Source organism: Macrobrachium nipponense, chromosome 43, assembly GCF_015104395.2.
Source record: "Macrobrachium nipponense isolate FS-2020 chromosome 43, ASM1510439v2, whole genome shotgun sequence".
Taxonomy (NCBI): domain Eukaryota; kingdom Metazoa; phylum Arthropoda; class Malacostraca; order Decapoda; family Palaemonidae; genus Macrobrachium; species Macrobrachium nipponense.
Genome location: NC_061104.1, coordinates 39976966 through 39992091, shown reverse-complemented (window position 1 = coordinate 39992091; position 15126 = coordinate 39976966). Strand labels below are relative to the sequence as shown.

The 15126-nt window shown below is 36.6% G+C and overlaps 2 protein-coding genes across 2 annotated transcripts in view; one reads left to right on the top strand and one right to left on the bottom strand.

The window, feature by feature from the left end:
• The window catches only part of LOC135213685 (protein arginine N-methyltransferase 1-like), a gene marked incomplete in the record, with an annotated part of 16616 nt that extends 13246 nt beyond the window's left edge, over positions 1-3370 (top strand). Inside the window, 1 exon segment of the mRNA XM_064247766.1 lies at positions 2478-3370.
• The window catches only part of LOC135213896 (uncharacterized), a 141453-nt gene continuing 129397 nt past the window's right edge, over positions 3071-15126 (bottom strand). The window contains exon 13 of the mRNA XM_064247992.1: positions 3071-15126. Within this exon, the coding sequence (XP_064104062.1) occupies positions 15036-15126 (91 nt within the window). The 3' untranslated portion in view covers positions 3071-15035.

Here is a 15126-nt window from a genome sequence, read left to right as displayed (position 1 = left end):
AGCGTCCCTTTGTCCCCTAGCTGCAACTACGTTCATTCCTTTTAATGTACCTCTGTTCATATTCTCTTTCTTCCATCTTGCTGTCTATCCTCTTGACAATTGTTTCGTAGTGCAACTGCGAGGTTTTCCTCCTGTAACACCTTCCAAACCTTTTCCTGTCAATTTCCGTTTCAGCGCTGAATGGCCTTAGTTGCCCCAGTTCTTGGCATAATGCCAGAAATCTATGTATAATGACTTGCTCTTTTGGGACAAGACCTTATAGGAGGATGTCGATCACTAAAGGATAGTGTGGTGCATTGGTAAGAACATTTTTAATTGTATATGTAGGGTAGATAGTAAACTAGGACTTGAAACTGCTATTACTGGTCTCCTTAAGGATTCACAATTTTTATTCATATTTATGTACAAGTTAGGCATATTAGGACTATATTTACACCCTTATGTATATATTTACTTTTTTGTTACTCTAGTATTTAAGTCATTGAAATAGTTTTAAATGCAAAACTTAGTTGAAGTCATTTAGTTTTAAATGCATAACTTAAACATATCCGTTAAAATTGAATTTAGCAATGTGATCTTTGCATAAATTATGTTTGTGTAGGATCCAGTCTCCTCTTGCATTGCAAACCCTCAATGTGCAGATAATTACAGTTAGAATTTTGTGCACAGTACAATGCTGCCATGTGTTGATCTTATCCAGTGGTATTATGGCATTTATAATAATTTCCCAAGTAGAAAGTTCAATTATGGAAATGTCTCTTGTAGGCACACTGGCCATCAGAAAACAGAGTACTATGGTAGTACAGTGCTGCCATGTATATTTCCCAATTAGGAGAAAGTTCAGTTATGGAAATGTCTTTGTAAGATATCATTCCAGTAAACTTGGGTATTATACAGGTATTACTAGAATGATGAAGAATGGTGATCACCTTACAGTAGCATCACTGGGCCAGAGTTGCCACAAGACATACAATGGTGTCCCTAGATACTGATTGGTCATGAGAGGTGGAAATTGCACAGTAATAGTTAAAGTTATGAAACCAGGTGGAATAGTCAAAAGTGAGTGGATATAAATAAAAGGCAAGGCACTTCACATGTTACCAACCTTTTGAGCAGGCATACGTTTCTATAATTGCCACAGAAGATTCACTCACTTTCATACGAAAAGAATGCTTATAAGTTAATTTTAGGAGAATCTGGAATTTTTACTTTCCTTGCTCTAAACATCACCTTTCCAACCAATGACGACATGATCGTCCATACACACGGCTCCTTCCTGCTACAAAGGAAATGTATTTTTTGTTCCTTGAAAAGATTTTGTGATTTCATAGAATTGTAGATTTTTTTTTATTAAAGAACTGTAATCTGTTAGATCAGTTACACCTTGATGCAATTCATCAATCAAAGTGGTTATAAATGAAAGGGAAATTAAACGATTTTGTCATCATTACTTTATTAATCTTGTTTCAGTCTGTCATAAACCCTCATTTACAAGTAAATAATTGTTTGAGCTGAGCATAAGACAGTAGAACACAAGAAAACTAAATTAGGACTTAATTTTATCACTTTCAGTGGAACTCTAAAATATACTACGATACTAAGTGTTCATTTTGCCAGTTTATGGGTAATGGAAGCACTTTTTTACCTGTCATGTTGGTCCAAGGGACATTTAAGGGGGATGGATTTAATTACTATAGTGTCAAGCATGGTTTGTTTGTCATCTGTAGGGTTAATGTACGTCTTTCGTAATTATTTATTTATTTATTTTTTTTTTTTTACAGAATAATCAAATTGGAAGAGATTTGCACTTGTTTGTAGAAAATGCAGTAAAACAGTAGCAATAAAATACTTTGTGAAAGCCCGAAATTCATTTGACAGATAATGAGAGATGTGGATTAAGATTGCACTCTTCTGTATAAAATGCAGTAAAACGGCAACAAAAATATATTGACAGGATATGAAGTGTAATTTTTTTCAAATGATAAAATTTTGTTTATTGTAAAGACAAACTTTCTGGGCCAGCCCTCTGTAGTTGATGGCATGATTAAACTAACCTTTGTGACTAAACTCCAAATTTCTCAAATGTTTAAGTGAAATCTGGAATACAAATAGCAGCACCGATGTTGCCCTACACTGCTTCAAATGCTCATGCAATATGTTGTTGATATTAGGAAATATGTATATAGATACTGTTGTGATTTTAAGAATCTACTTGGATGTGGAAGTGCAATTAACATATCAGTATGGAAATTGGGGGATTGTAATTTTCTTTTTCAGGATGAAATGTTAAAATTAAGATGTTTAGTTTTCAACATTATCAGGCTTATGTTAAAAGGTCATAATCTTGTGTACTTGCAGATATTAAGAACTTTTATAATAGTTTGTTTTAAATTTAAAAATAGATTAATGGTATACATTTGCATTTTATCACATAAGGCATAGTTATATTTCGCATAACATTATCTTTGTTTTCGTAGGAACGTTGCTGAGTTGTTTTTCATCATTCTATCCATGTTGGTGATGCAAGTTGGATTTTGCCAAACTGGCTACATGCCAGTGGAGCACATACGTTGAACAAGATTGGATGCAATTGGTTCGTGCTTTCAGCAAAGCAACCTGCAGCATAAATGGATTTTTTGGTGATAGTGCAGTGTACAATTCAGATTGCTCGTGTTTTTTCTTTTATATGTACTTGGATGAGCTATAGACTCCGCCTCTCTTCTGACTGAGTGTCGTGAAGATGAGCATAATACTCTTGCCTCTCCATTGTCCAAAGGGTTGAGCATGGACTCTTGCCCTGCAAGGCTGTGGCCAGTATGGAATCTGGTTTTATATTTTATTTTTTCTGAAGGTGCAAGCTTTTTATAGATGAGAAGTTAGTTGAGTGAAGCGATGGTGCAAGTGCTATGTGAAGTGTTGTAAGTAGAATGTGGAACTTGTAGAAAATATTATGAGGATAGTTGAAAGGAGAAGAGCCTCCTTTTTTGAGATTCCAGTGATCACGTCTCCATTTGTTCAGGCCATGATGTCCACGTCTTAAGAAAAATTTTATTAACTTTTTTCCTTTTAATATGTTTAATAAAATATAAACATCTGTACTTAGATGAAGAACGTGTTTGATAGTACTGTATCTGCATAAAAAATATTGTCATGTGTTTATAACAAGAACATACAGTACAGTCTAGGAAAGTGGAGAAAGTTCAAACGAGCAAAAGCAAAGGACAGATGGAAAGAGGGAGAGACCCCATGCTGCTCTAGTCCTCTAGTTAAGGGCGTGGTAATATGCCATTCCATTGTTTAGTGCAACTGTTACTGTATGTTATTGAATTATTTTTACAGTGACAATAAAAGAAAGCATACTACTACATAATCTTCATTTCCTTACCTTAATGTTTTTAAAACCTTTTAGATTTAGTGGATTACTTTTTTTAATATACTAATAGTATCCTTGGGACATCCCATGTTCCTCCTTGTTTAGGCAAATACATTTTAGGATACCTGTATGAATCTAGGAATGACTGCCTCTTGATATTCTTAACTTACAAAAAAATTTTTCTATTTTACCTGAAATATACATTAGTTCTTCATTTGTAACTTGTTCCTGTGAGGACAACCTTTTATCTTTAACAGACAATAATCTCCAAGTGTAGCTGGGGGCAATTGAACTATCAGACAGCACCCCGTTGCTGAATAACCACTGGTTCCATGCAACGTAAAAACACCATACAAACAAAAAATATCAACAGCAACACATTCCTATTTTCCCCTTTACCCATCATCTCAAATTTTTCTTACAAAACCTTGAACATTATCTCACAAGCATTTGCAAGTGTTGAAGACGTATAAACTGCTAGTCTAGGATGAATTAACACTTCTCGGGACAGATAGATTGGGATGGAAGTAACCATGTAAGGAAGGTGTAAGAATGACAAAAGCCAGGTTTTGATACAGTCTGGTCGCTTCTAATCATGGGCAAGAGTAACCGACCTACATCATTTCGTGCTTATTGTGTTTTTCAAATATTAAAAAAATTTGTTCCAGATTACATAGTTTTTCTTCCTTCACTGTAAGTGACTGAAGAATATTTGTGCAGGATTGAACGAGTCTTTCATCACTTTATTTCTCATTTTTAACAATTTTGTAAAATTTCTGGCTTGCATCATGCTACAGAATGGAATCCCAGACGAAACTGGGGGACTGACTTACAACACTAGTACGTCCTGGTCACCCTCTTGCACTTGATTTGACAAATGCCTTATTCTGAAATGCAAAGGGGCACTTCCCAGAACTATGAGGACTGGGTGGCATGCCTCCAGGGCTACAATGACAGGTTTTAGGATATTTATGACCCATCTGGAATATTGAGGGGGATGGAAAAACAGTAGTCATGTTTCCTGTTGCTTGTCTGCTCTAATCGCCTGCATGATACTGCTCGGTGTTACAACTCTCGCATAGACAGGCAGGGCTACTGTGATAATGATCCAGTTTGGCAATTGGTTTGGAGGTGAAGTCCTAAGTGGTAACGCAACAGGCCTTTTGAGTACTTGAAAGCTTTTAGGACCTTTAGAAACTATGCTCACACACTTGATCTGACGAATCAGACAACGAAGGGAAGTCATAATTCCTAGACTTAATCATGGATGCAAAAGACATCCCCTAGATGCAAACAGCTGATAGGTTAAGGTGTAGGTTAGGCTAGGTTTGATTAAGTACTCAACCTAACCAAACCTACCCCCTTGAAGAGCAGGTGACTAATGTGATTGAAGTGCAGGTTTGGTGGGTAGGTTAAAATTGGTTAAAGCATTCAGTATCTGGCTGGGAAGTGTAAAAACAATACAAGGCAGATATTAGTCATCTCACCATTAGGCGAAGTCCTGTCTCGCCTCTCAGAGAGGATAGGAAGGTATGAGGAGACCTTATCATACCAGAACCCCTTCAACATGCATGAAGTGAATGAAGGTGAAACTGGCCTCCCCGGTTGTGATGTGATCAAGCAGGGCTAGCAACTGCTGAGCTGGTTGCCCCTGCTGAGACAAAGTCAACCTTGCTGCTGTATCCGTTACCCTTGCAGATACTAATCTTGTGTGAGAAATTGGACTTTCCTGCATCCAAAACCAAGAAGTCTGTAACACAGACTTAAACATCAGGAAACGTACCCTGATTGAAGATGCCCTAATTGAAGCTAAGGTAAAGAGTCAAATGTAAAATTTGTGGAGAGGCTGGAAGCATACAAAAGAGTAAGGCATGGAACCATTGGCTCTGAAGGGATACAAAGACCCCAGAGATGTAGTAGAGGAACTTGCAGAAGGATTGATAGGTAAGTATTCGGAAATACTCTTCCCCCAACCAAACTAAGGAATCAAGTCCAACTCTGATGGTTGCAAGTATGGAGCGTATCGTTTCTGTCTTAAATCTATGACTAATTTCTAAATAACTTTAATGTATGACTGATTTCTAAAAACCCATCTTATCTGCAAGAGAGGGATGATTGTAGAAATCGGGAGCCAGGTTGTACAACTGCCACAACATTTTCATACACTACAACCTTCAACTTCCCCGCAGGGAAAGACACTTCAACAAGCCGGAACAAACTTGTGGACCGGATGGTTAATGTTAAGTGGTAGGAAATCAAAGGGAATTGGATATCCTACCAAAGGACATCTACTACCCAGGATCCAGCCACCTAAGTCTAACTGCACTCTCCACCAGAGGCTGCACATGGGGAGGAGAGCATTCTTAGCATCTTATTCCTTCTTAACATTATTTCCCTTTCAGGAAAGGGTAGGAGTTGAGAGGGATGCCTATCATGTTTCTGTGATCTAAAAAGACTGAGAAATCACTGATACCTTTCAAATCTATTACAAAACTTTATTTTACGAGGCCATTGGCTAAGACTGATTCCAGAACGCATTGTTCTGAGGGTGACTTGAAAAAAGGAGAGGACCGATCCTAGCTCAGACTTTTCTACCTGGCATGCACATGGTTCCCTGTATACCACATAAATGGAACAGTAGTCACAAGTTTCAAACACTTGATACTCCAGATGATGATCCAACAGTCATCAAGAGAGGATGAGGGAACCAGAGAGGGGAGGAGCAGACTACAGTCGAGCTGATCTGAAGTCTGAAGAATCAATGGTAGATGAAGGCAACAGATGTGTGGAAGAGATGATAACATTGTACAGGTACCAAAGGACAGTCATATAATGCAGCTGCAAAAAAAGCTGCTATGAGGGAAGCGGTACTGGCTGAGTGAACATAGCCGGGGGTTCATGCCTCAAATGTCTCTTATGGACTTGGTTGGGAGAGGACAGCCAAAGCTGTTCCTTAAACACAACACCAGGAAGAGTTTCAATTAGACGAGGTCAGCTGAAGCGGTCTCTCAGACCGCTTCTGAGTAGGAACAATTAGACCTTTATGTATTGGAGCACTTCCCATGCGTACAAACCAAGGATTTGTATACGTGTAGGAACAACCAAAGTTGAGTAAGAACAAATAAACTAAAATTTCTATCCTACCTGTATCATATTGAAGAACCTGTGGATGAACACTTGTCATAAAAGGGTGTGTCTCATTTGATGATGGTCGTAAGGGTCTTTGAGAACAATCCAGTTCACTTAGACATGGTCGTTACTGGAAATGGAGGTTAGCCGCTCTAGGAATTGCTGTCAAGTCCCCTTAGATGAACACGAACATGGGTGGGTACTGTGTTCCGGACATTCACAGTCGACTGTTACAGACGTCCCACAGATGTCAGCCAATTGTCCATGCAATCATCGTGAGAACAGGGGAGAAAACTCGAAAAGAGCTGTCTCATTCTTCTCTAAACCTCCACATGGGGGGGCCTTGGTGGGGGGGAGGGGGACCACTCAGAAGAGACATACTTTTCTCTTCCAAAACTGCCCCTCTGTGAGCGAGGATGGGGTATAAACAGGGGAGAGCCTTAGGAGATGAAGTCAGTGAAAACAACCAAGGATAGTTGCTTTTGGTTTTGTAAAAATTTAGAAAGGACACCTGTGCAACATCTGTGCTGCCACGCTTCTTCTTTCTTGGAGAGTGAATCTTTGGCTAAAAACATTCGACAAAATGCAGCAACATCACGATTGTGCAACATAGTGGCTAAAGCAAAGCTTGCTTCTGCTTACTCAGGGCCCTATCCTTTCCTTCTCGATTGTACAGCATGAATCAAAGATACTTATGCACATAATTGCATGACAATGTATCTGCCTTCGTTGGAGAACATCTATTTGGCTAATACATCTGGGAAACTTTGGCGACATCACCATCACTGAAAATGGCAACCAGGAATTGCTCCCAAAAAGGAAATTTGCAGGAAGGGCAGCACAAGCAACCCAGGAACTCTGCAGAACTGAAGAAACACTCGTCTGTGCTCAGAGGGACAACAGAAAGAAGCATGAAGATGATCTAGGCGGGAGCTACACTGATGGAAGATGTACATTCGAGGCATGACATACAGCAAAAGACGAAGGCAAAGGCTTGATGTCTGATGCAAAACTAATGACGAATGCAAGAGGGGGTGAAGTAGCTCTTGAAGCTACAGCAAACAGTAAAGACCTACACACACTTGAACCGAAGTGGAATGGCTGAACATGGCTCATAGGCCATCTCTCTGAAGGTGTGTCATCTCCCGTCATTCCCTAATTCGCTGATTTTTTCGTAGAGTAATATTTGCTAATTGCCGTACAGGCAGTCCTTGGTTATTGGTGGGAGTTCCATTCCTGACAACAAGATAACCGAAAATCGCTGATAACAGCACTTATCGGCACCAACAACTGGAGACAATAAGCGGATATCGGCGCACATGAGCACCAACAATCCAGTTACCATCATTGCCAGACAAGCGCCGCAAAGCCCGGATCGCCGATAACCAGGGACTGCCTGTAGTATATAGTACTTGTGTATCACGCGACTTTTGAAGACCTAATTTTGAAGCTAAATTTAAGGGGGGTTCCATCATATTTGATATAAAATTAGTGTATGTACTGCATCTTTTCCATAAAATGACTAGCTGATTAAGACTACTGTCTATGCTTTCCAAATTGGCTGATTGCAGTAAACTAATACGTAGTATATTATAATAAAATACAAACATAACAATCATGTGCCATTTGCATTGTTTAGGTTTACAAGATGTTTAGCTATTCTAGACTAAGTAACCATCTATGATTTCCAAATCAGTTTAGGCAAACTACTGAAGGATTTTTTTATTTGCTAAAAGAAATAATTATTATTTTAACAATTATTTTTATTTTTAACATACAAAAGTTGAAAAATGTAAAAAACATGCATAAAATTAATAAACTAAAATCCTCCAAAGTCACATCTGTCCTTATCATTAAATAAGGCTTTGAATTCTTCATCAAGGCAGTCATCATACTGATCATCTTCTTAGTCTTTGATCATTTCATCCTCTCCTCCTACATCTTCGTATAAGGCTTTATTTTCACTCCCATCCAAAGCGTCTGTATTTCACATTTTTTAAATGCTTTTAAGTATCAAATATGTAGTGCTGTCCCCCTTCCAACATTCATTTATTCCATTTTTTTTGAATGCCGTCTTTAAATGACTTCTTAATGGATACGTCGAGAGGTTGGACAATGCTAGTCAGACAGCCAGGAATAACAGCTACATCAGTGCTTGTCTATCGAACACCTTTTAAAACGTAGTCCACTAGATGTGACTTAAACATATCCTAAACAAGTAAACTTTTTTCTTGCCGTAAACCACCTGGCCTTGATGCCCAAACGTGGACTATGATACCATTATAGAATTTTTGCTTAGGCATCAATTTTCATGTAAAGATAACCATGGGGGAAAGTTTTGTCCCATCTGCCATACACATTAAAACAACAGTAAAACATGTTTTTTCATGCCCAATAGTTTTGACGATAATCTATAGTCTTCAGCTTTGCGGTGTTTGATTACAAAGCTTGGGAAATTATTGATTATTTCTTCCAAATCCTTTAGGTAGTTTTTGTACAATTTTGGTTTTCTTTCCCAGGACCTTCCAGTAGCTTTTGTGCAATTTTGGTTTTTCTTCTTAAGACAAAGTTATGCCTTTTCATAAACCGAATACACCATCCTACACTTGCTACAAAATCAGGAATGCCCATTTTTCTTGCTTCTTGAATTGCATAAAGTCTTATTTTAGAATGTGTTTTAATAGAACCATTTACTTGGTTTTCGGACACCCAGTTCGCTACTTTATCTTCTAAATGCGGCCATTTACTTTTAGATCCACGATTTGCACATTTAAATGAAGGAGTTACCAATAATATTTCTTTTTGTTTCCTCCAGCTTCGGACACAGCTTTCCCCAATGCCAAACAACTGAGCAGCTTGAACATTGTTTGTTTTCTCAGCTTCAGCTACAACTTGCAACTTATATTTAGCAGTATATTTCCTTGCCAATCCTTTCTCCTTAGCAAATACTCTGTAAGGGTATAATGTAAAAATATATCAGTCCTATTCTACTTAACATCATTGTAACATATCTACAGTAACTGTTTACTATTGTACAATGATTGAAATGCAAGCAAAACAGGTGTTTCTTGTTCGGTTGTTTATGACTGTACACGTTTACGCAATTGTTTATGACTGTACGCGTTTATGCAATGAGCATTACTAACGATACCTTCATCATTCTCTTATACTTTATTACCTTAACGAAAAGATACGATAAAGAGATAGAGGAAAAGAGGTTAGCCTATTGTAATTTGGTCTCCCCAAAAAAAAGGAACTTGCATGATACACAATAAAATCATTTTTTATGGTTGAAATTTTGGGGTCGTATGATACGCAAGATTGCACGTTACACGAGTGTATAAGGTACTATATTTTCATGTTATTTTTGTGACAATAAATTTATGATAAAAAAATTATTTACTAATTTTCAAATATTGATATTAATTTAAATGGCAAAATATAAAAAAATATATTGTTTTTTCAATGCATATTTAAATATTTTGGTACAGTCAACTTTACTTGTGAATTCCCAATGTTTCCCTATCTACTGTAACAAGAACATGGGACGGCTTGAATACTGTACGAGAGAAAATGGCTGTCTGAATATAGAGGGAACTTGATTAGTTTTCACGTCGTCATAAGCCCTATATTTTTAAAGGTAATGTAAGATGACTTCGAAATGATTAATAATGTTTTGGGATGATAGTTAAACGTATAATTGGTGTTTGAATGATTAAAATAGGCAGTTATAAGCATTTTTAGAGAGGGTAACAACATAACATGGATTTCTGCTTTTTGGGGAGTGGGGGGGGGGGGTCAACTGTATTCCCTACTTGCATGCACAACAGTATGACACTTCCAGGTGGAATCCAACTCCGGGAACTGAAAGGGACTAACCCGTTCCTAAGGGGTAAGCGTCGTAATATAAAGGGTGATGTTGGTATTCCTGTGGAAATAACAAATAAATTTAGGAACAAATACGATTTTTAAAGTGATTTTTATTTACCCTAGGTATACAAACCAGAGCCTTTTAGTACGTATATAGTTGCATCTACCTCAGCCATCCCACTCTGTCCCTGCGGCCAAAGGAAAAGATGAAGTGGAAAGAGAGGGGCTCCCGGCCCCCTCGCACCCCCAATCTCCACAGCCATTGAATCTGTTACCAAGATGAAATGGATATTCCTGCATGCACTGAAGGATACAGTTCTCCTAATATGAAAGGCTCTGATTTGTATACTAAATACCTATGTTCTGGTGATAGAAGTTCACTCTCAATGTGGTTTGGAAGTCTCGTAAAGCCGTTAGTCCCGTTGCTAAATAATCAATGGTTCCATGCAACGTAAAAACACCACACAAACAAACAAACTAAATACCTATGAAAAACAATTACTTTTAGAAATTTATTTTTTGTTTGCAAAGTTAAGCAATCGTAAATTTATTTACATCTCACTATACTTTATACTGAAAGACATAGAAGGGGTCTGGGGGTGGGTAGACTCCTCACTTATCAAAAAATTAATTTTGCGAGTTATATGAACGATAGTTGAGTGACGAGTGTCTATATATCTAGGGAAAAAATTAATATTATTCTAAAACATCAACATTTTTCTGCAAGAATGTTCCAAAATTGTGTTGTCCAATGATTTTATAACATTGGTAGGATAGCCAACTTCTGGAGTTTGTATTATGGAACAAATTTGACACTACTTAAATATAAGGCTCCCTGAAAATTTGAAGTTATTGTAATCAGAATTGCTGTTAGGTAATATCAATAAATATACCCATATAAAAATAACTGCCTGTCTGCCAAATTGTTAAGATGAAAAAATAAACAGGCAAAAACTGGAGTTATTAATAATAACAACTATTGGCAAGAACCATATAATCAAAGGCTCTCTTTATCTGCACCATCTAGTAAATCCTAAAAAACTAGAGAATGCCTAAACCACACCTCATCCCACAAAGCCTCAATTCCTCAAAATCTACCTCAACCATCAACACTGTTGAGAAAGGAGGCAGATACCAATGTTATGATTAATAAGTCTGAATGAAAAATAAAAAAAAACCTTCACCTGAAAAAAGAACAATAATTCTGAGGATACACACACTGTATCATGCTCTGTATGTCCATGGTGTTCGCTTTAAAATTACAAGGGAACTCCGGTTTTCGTACATAACCCATTCCAGAACCTCCCACGAAAACCACAACAATAATTCCCATGAGGAATAAAGTAAATACAATTAAAGCATTCCAGACCACCAAAAATATTAACAAAAAATACATTTTATAAGGACTAAAGTTTTACATACAGAAAACAATGAGAAATAAACATAAATGACTAATAAAATGAATAATGAACATTTAACATCACTCTTACCTTCATGGAAAACATTTGTTAGTGTGTGGAAGACTGAAAGGAGAGGTATTGTTTGGAAGGGGAATCTCCCTCCAGAAGGACTTTAGGTATCAAGGACCTATCTGGGGTTACTTCTCTTCGTTTTTTACTGGCATTTGTTTCTGGCATTTCTTAAAAATTTGCCCAAAATTAAACATGGCATTGTCATTAAACATATTGGAGACACAGATTACAACTTCTTTGTTGGGATGATAAATCTCCACAAAATTTCTTACATCATTTCACTTTGCAAACATGTCCTTAATCATTGAAGTAGGCACATTATGTATGCCCATTCGTTTTCTAAATTTTTCAAACCAGCCTCAGCTGGCCTTAAATTCACTAACAACAGTGCATGTTGTAGGCATTTTCTCACCGAGATTGGCATGCAACTTTCTCCAACACTTTGCTATGAGTTGTTTCTTAAATTCTATTGTTTCTCGCTTTTTTTACACAAGGGCTAGCATTTGGAACTTTCTTTAGTCCCATGATGGCTTATTTAGCAGTTGCACTTGAATAAAAACGTACAAAAAACACAAAAACAATTAACACAATAGCAGAATGGGTCACGAAAGAAGATGTGATGCTTTGTCTGGGTGCTTGATACAGGGCCTGGTCACACGCTGGGTCCCGGATGAAGCGTTTTTGAGTGTACGAAAACTGAGGAAACGTATGATAACCGAGACAAAATTTCATAAGAAAAAAGTCTATGAAAACCGAAACGTATGAAAAGAGAGGCGTATGAAAACCGGGCTTGACTGTATACATAATTGACTATTGTAAATAAAGAAACACTCAAGTGGAGAAGCTTCAGGAGTACATGTGAGAATTTTTCTTGTGATGGCAGCCAAAGAAAGTGTTAGGCTTCCAACTGGTGAAGTGGTGGTACACTGCCACACGCATGATACCAGTAAACTACCTTGTTGCAAACCATCAATAACAGTTTGTAGCTGGTGCTAAGAATGCTACTAAACACACTATACACTAAGACTGGTTTTGTATTCTCATACAAACAAACTTGGTTACCTTATGGCCAATCCCTGTGACCCAGTTCTAACCTGTAGATGCAGTATAACATCAACAATATTAACTTTTTTCTGTGAATACAGTCTATAAGTCTTTACATAGCTATTAATTATTCTTGTTTAGTGTATAAAACAAACCCTCTTGGCCAATCCAGTGATCCAGATTTTCAGCTGGTGGTATGGCAACTTAATTTTTAAAATTTGTGATTTGAATCTAAACATTTTCCATCATAACCAAGAATTAAAAGTTTGTCATTTGCAATACTATTTCCCAATGGGCTTTTGATCTAAAAACTCCCAATGGGCTTTTGATCTAAAAACAGAGTTTACCAACAATTTATATTTGAAAAATATAGAAGTACAAGCAAATCACAAATATCTACACAAGTATAAGCAATAAATCAGGTCAAATTTATATATAACTAACTTATGCAGTCTAGATACTTTACAACACATCACGAAATATACCATTTGGATAATATTTTTTTATGGTCAATATATTAATTAGTTTTAGAATTTTTTTATAAAATGAAAATAAGAATAAATCAAAACCATTAAAAAATAAACCTATAAGGAAATTCTTTGTTTCATGCATGTTTTTAAGTATTTTGTCCAAATCAATATGAAATATTTCATTATACTGAGATATGAACAGTATAAAGAGCTCTGTCAAGACTTATTTTATGTAAATAGTAAATAAGTGCTCAACACTGCCATACGCCTTTAGTCTGAAACATTAAGCGAACCGATTCAATATTTTATATTCTAACTGTACAAAAAATATAGGGATACATACGGCAAGAAAAAAAAAAACTGAAACTATCAAAGCAGCCAAAATCATGACCTGGAACTTGAGATATGGTCACAGAACAGTTCATTTAGGAAACTGCTTCACTGCCTTTTAGACACAGCACCAATATCTGTCTTGCTGTCTTGCATGCAGATATAAAGCGTTACTACAGTAATATAAACAATTATCATGGACTGCACTTCCTCTGGGGAATTTGGTGCAAGCAGTACCATAGACTGAGTTTGCAGATACAGTTTGCAATTTTTGATCAAACTTCTGTTCTTGTCACTATTCCCCTCATAGCCTACTTTATTTGTCTCAACTGTATGGTTTGCCCACATCAATTACTATACTTATGAAAACCCTTACAAACCCTTACTGCAGGCCCTGTCAGGTATAAAATGCAGATTTTTTTCTTTTTTAATCACTTACGAGGATGTTTGATGGAGAAATTACGTGAAGGGCAGTAGAGGGCACTGACTAAATTTTAATAACCAACTTTAACAACACGTAATTATAATACTGGTACAAATGGAATTAACTGTAAGCTATGGACTTCTTAGTTTAATCATTGTGACAAATATATTTTATACATTTTCTCTTTATAATTAATTCAGATATAATGGGGCTAAGATGACAAAGGAGCAAACATCAGCTCTCCCACTTGGAGAAAAAAAGTAATGCATGGATCACCAGGCTAAAATGACCATGAAATGAATTATCACCATCAGTAGCAAATTACAAATAAATCACCTTTACAACAAACGAGTAAAATGAAAGGTGAAACACAGGATGACCTCAGTGGTAAATAAACTGTAGCAACAGTAATGAATAAAACTCTGATAACTTCCGGCACATATTGTACACATACTGAGTTTATACTATTTTATACAATACAAATATTTCAAATAATTACTCAAATTGGCAAAGTGATGGTGGGCAGTGCCGCTCGGAAGAGGGCAAATTACTAAACATGCCACTTGAAGACAAGAGTAAAAATAAGTGTCAAACACCCAAATTAAAATGTGAAGACGTCACTAGCTTCTTTTAGAATAATGTTCAACAAGTTATCGACTCCCACCCTTGAGAACTATTCTATGTCATGTCAAGAAAAGTTTTATTAAAGAAATGTCCGGTTTGAGACCCTTGTTCAAAACCTTGTTACAAAAAAAAAAGCAACTCAACTTTTCTATGATAAAACAACAATGGCAAAACTTAAATGATGTATCAGTAAGAAAATTACAACTTCAGTTGCAAAAGCAAATTAATTGCCAAAATAATCATACCATTAAGAGTCTACTATAAAACATATCTATTACATATTCAAACATAAATTAAGTTTACTTCTCTGGCTTCTTGATCCACTCATTTGTCCAATAAAGTTTAGTTCCTTCTACTTCTACCTTCTCATAATACCATTTTCTGTTCATC